The sequence below is a fragment of the Cyprinodon variegatus genome, unplaced genomic scaffold (assembly GCF_000732505.1).
Source record: "Cyprinodon variegatus isolate N-32 unplaced genomic scaffold, C_variegatus-1.0 Scaffold1475, whole genome shotgun sequence".
Taxonomy (NCBI): domain Eukaryota; kingdom Metazoa; phylum Chordata; class Actinopteri; order Cyprinodontiformes; family Cyprinodontidae; genus Cyprinodon; species Cyprinodon variegatus.
In genome coordinates this window covers 144,507-147,719 of record NW_015151928.1, presented here as the reverse complement: position 1 = coordinate 147,719, position 3,213 = coordinate 144,507, and the positions used below count along the sequence as shown (strand labels likewise).

Below are 3,213 nucleotides of genomic sequence, written 5' to 3'. Positions count from 1 at the left end.
CAGGCGGAACGCCTCCTTTCCATCCACGACTCGCCCCGTGAAGATCAGCTCCTTGGCTAGAGACACGCCGATGGCTCTGGGAAGACGCTGTGTTCCCCCTACAGGAGCAGACACAGGAGGAAACAGAGGAGCAACTTTACTACCAGTTACTGATGACACTAAAACATTTTAATAGGATAAGCCTCACCTGCTCCTGGAATAATCGCAAGCTTTGTCTCAACGAGCCCCATTTTAGCACTGCTGGCTGAGGAACAGAAACCAACAGAAGATCCTTTATTTCACACAAACAGCAAACTCAGCAGATACTGATACTTTAATGTGACGTCATGGAGGCGTGCAAGAAACGTACATGCGATTCTGATGTCACAGGCTAGGGCCATTTCCAGCCCCCCCCCTAAAGCAGCTCCATCTATGGCAGCAATCGTTGGTACGGTGAGATTACCTGCAGAGAGCAGAACAGACAGCGTGAACACAAACCCTGACCAGCGTCCCAACGCCGCCGCACACATCAGGTCAGTGAATGACAAGAAACGACTGGGAGATCTGGTCTCCTGCAGGTCTGGAGAGTAAAGTTCTAATGTGAATAATGCTCGCCGTTAGTGTTACACCAATACCATCATGGGGCGGGGCCCCGATCCAGCAGTAAAATGGTGGTATCTGTATCGGCGAGTACCAACCAATAGGGCACCGATACCATATTGAGATCCAAAAGTTTCTTCAACTATTGTCACCCATTCCAGGTAGGCAATAAAAAGTTCTACTGGAATCACTTTTATTTAGTCTTTTTCCTGCTTCACTAAGGAAGGCAGCAGCTGGACATGAAGCCATGATGGTGATTATTCTACATCCAAGCAGTCTGCAGTTCTTCATAGATACACACATCCATTTCAATCAGATGGTATGGGCCGATACTGACAGCCAGGTATGGGGGCCAGAAAATGGCACCAGCCCAACGATTTTCGCCGTAGATCGGGATGGTCTGGCGGTGGTGACGCATTAATCAGAGTGAACCAACCTTTACGGAGGACCGTTCCTGCCATAATTACAGACACAGATCAACAAATAGCTAGCACCATTTAATACGGGAGATTTATTTAATTATTCCTAAAATAATCAGATATACTGATTACAATTTTAAGCCTTAAATAATCTTATTGCTGTGAACTTTCAAATTAAACACATTTTAATCCGATTTTCCTGAACTCTTTGGTTTCAGCCTGTTAGCATCAGCTATCATCTTAGTGAGGAGGGAGAAGAGCAGCTTCCATGTCCACCACCACACCAGTCCCAGCTGCAGCCACGACTCACTAGTCACCTGTTCAACGCCTTACTAGTCACAGATTCACTAATCAATAATTCACTAGTCAGTAGTTCACTAGTCATCGGTTCACTAGTGAGTGGTTCACTGGTAACCAGTTCTCTAGCTGCCAGTTCACTATTCACCGGCTATCCTAGTCAGTGGTTCACTAGTAGCAGATTCACTAGTCGTCGGTTGACAGTTTCCAAAGGGGAACTTCCCTCTCTGCATTTAACCCATCCCCTTGGGGGGCAGTGGGCTGCCATTATGCGGCGCCTGGGAAGCAGTGTTCCAAGGGTCTTGCTCAGGGATCCAGAGTGCCTGCAGTTCACTATGGACCTATTTAGTCAGCGGTTCATTAGCAACCAGTTCAGTAGTCAGCGGTTCACTAGTAACCGGTTCAGTAGTCAGCGGTTCACTAGTAACCAGTTCAGTAGTCAGCGGTTCACTAGTAACCAGTTCAGTAGTCAGCGGTTCACTAGTAACCAGTTCAGTAGTCAGTGGTTCTCTAGTTGCTGGTTCTCTAGTTGCAGAGCCAATGGTCAGTTCTAGCACAGACGTGAGGACTGTTGTTACTGAAATAAAGGTGCAGCCTGTGATGGAGTCGGGATGCCATGAAGTCCTTACCCAGCTCGGTGATGAGGGCCCTGGCTCTTGAAACAAATGGTCCCACCTCACTGGGAGCCATCTTTGCCCTCTCCTTCAGATCGGCACCTAAACACAGAAACAAGAAGGTTTGTTGCCAGATGGACCAGGAGGTCCCTGCTGGAGTTTCTGAACATCTCTAAAGACTAATCTGGACATTTGGTCCATGGTAACTACATTAAAAATGGTATTTCTATCCTATTCTCTGTAGATTTCAGGCTCATACCTGCACAGAAGATACCAGGAACTAAACTGCATAAAATAACGCTCCGAACTTTGTTATTCTTCTTTATGTCCTCCATAGCATCAAACATCTGGAAGAACAAAAACAACATTTCAGCTCCAGGTGCCTTAAAGAGGATCTAAAGCCCATATTAGATAATTGGGAAGTGAAGGTGCAGCATTGTTCTGTAAACTCTTTTAAAACGTCCACAGTTTCCTCCTGTGTGTTTCTGCTGCATTATAAGTTTCTCTTCTGTTAAAATTGTCCAGCTTGGTCGGCTCACAGCTCCACGCTCAGGTTCAAAGGTGTGTTCACGCCAAACACCAACAACATTTAGCCCCTCAGTCGCAGGCAGTTCTCATGGTGATATTTAGCCCAGTTTGCTGCACCGCGGCATCAGATAGAAGGATCGCTGATCCAAGGCCTGTTTCACAAAGCAGGTTTAACAAAATACGTTTTCAGTTTTAAGGCAGCTGCTGTGAATTAGTTCAACCAACTCTAAGTAGGTCCACTCAGAGTGGAGCGTGGAACAACGATGAAAAGCCATTATTAGCTCCGAGTCACCATGATGACAAGAAACAGGAAGTGCCTTTATATTCAGCCCTGAATATAAAGCCTGACTAAATATTTATCTATGATATCTGAAATATATTTCTTTATAATAACATAATAACTAGCAATAGGAATATGGAGATCTGAAATAAATTTCTAGACATCCAGATTGTTTATTCTAGATGTGAAGAATATCATTTTGTTTAAAATGGTCATTTTAAAAAGAAAGAAAATGTTTTTTTCAGATATCAGGAAAACGTATTCAGTCACACTAGTAAATATCCAATCAGCCTGCCGTAACCATGGTTACATTATAGGTAGACTAGCTTCCTGCTATAATGGTAGTGGTTAAATTGATCGATTGAGGTTTAATCAATAGTCAGCAGGTGAAGATGGAGTCTAGAATCATTGTTCTATGAGGGACGACCTGTTCATCGTCTCATGGGTTCCTCCTCATGTTGAGGTAGGACCTGTTCATCGTCTCATGGGTTCCTCC

At 44.7% G+C, this 3,213-nt stretch overlaps 1 protein-coding gene across 1 annotated transcript in view; it reads right to left on the bottom strand.

Moving 5' to 3' along the window:
• Window positions 1–3: 3 nt before the first annotated feature.
• Window positions 4–3,213, bottom strand: part of auh (AU RNA binding protein/enoyl-CoA hydratase) — a gene marked incomplete at its 3' end in the record, with an annotated part of 11,786 nt that continues 8,576 nt past the window's right edge. The window contains exons 3-7 of the mRNA XM_015403267.1: window positions 2,169–2,256; window positions 1,925–2,011; window positions 350–442; window positions 188–244; window positions 4–98 (exon numbers count right to left, since the gene is read on the bottom strand). Of these exons, the coding sequence (XP_015258753.1) occupies window positions 4–98; window positions 188–244; window positions 350–442; window positions 1,925–2,011; window positions 2,169–2,256 (420 nt within the window). The remainder of the gene's footprint in view (window positions 99–187; window positions 245–349; window positions 443–1,924; window positions 2,012–2,168; window positions 2,257–3,213) is intronic.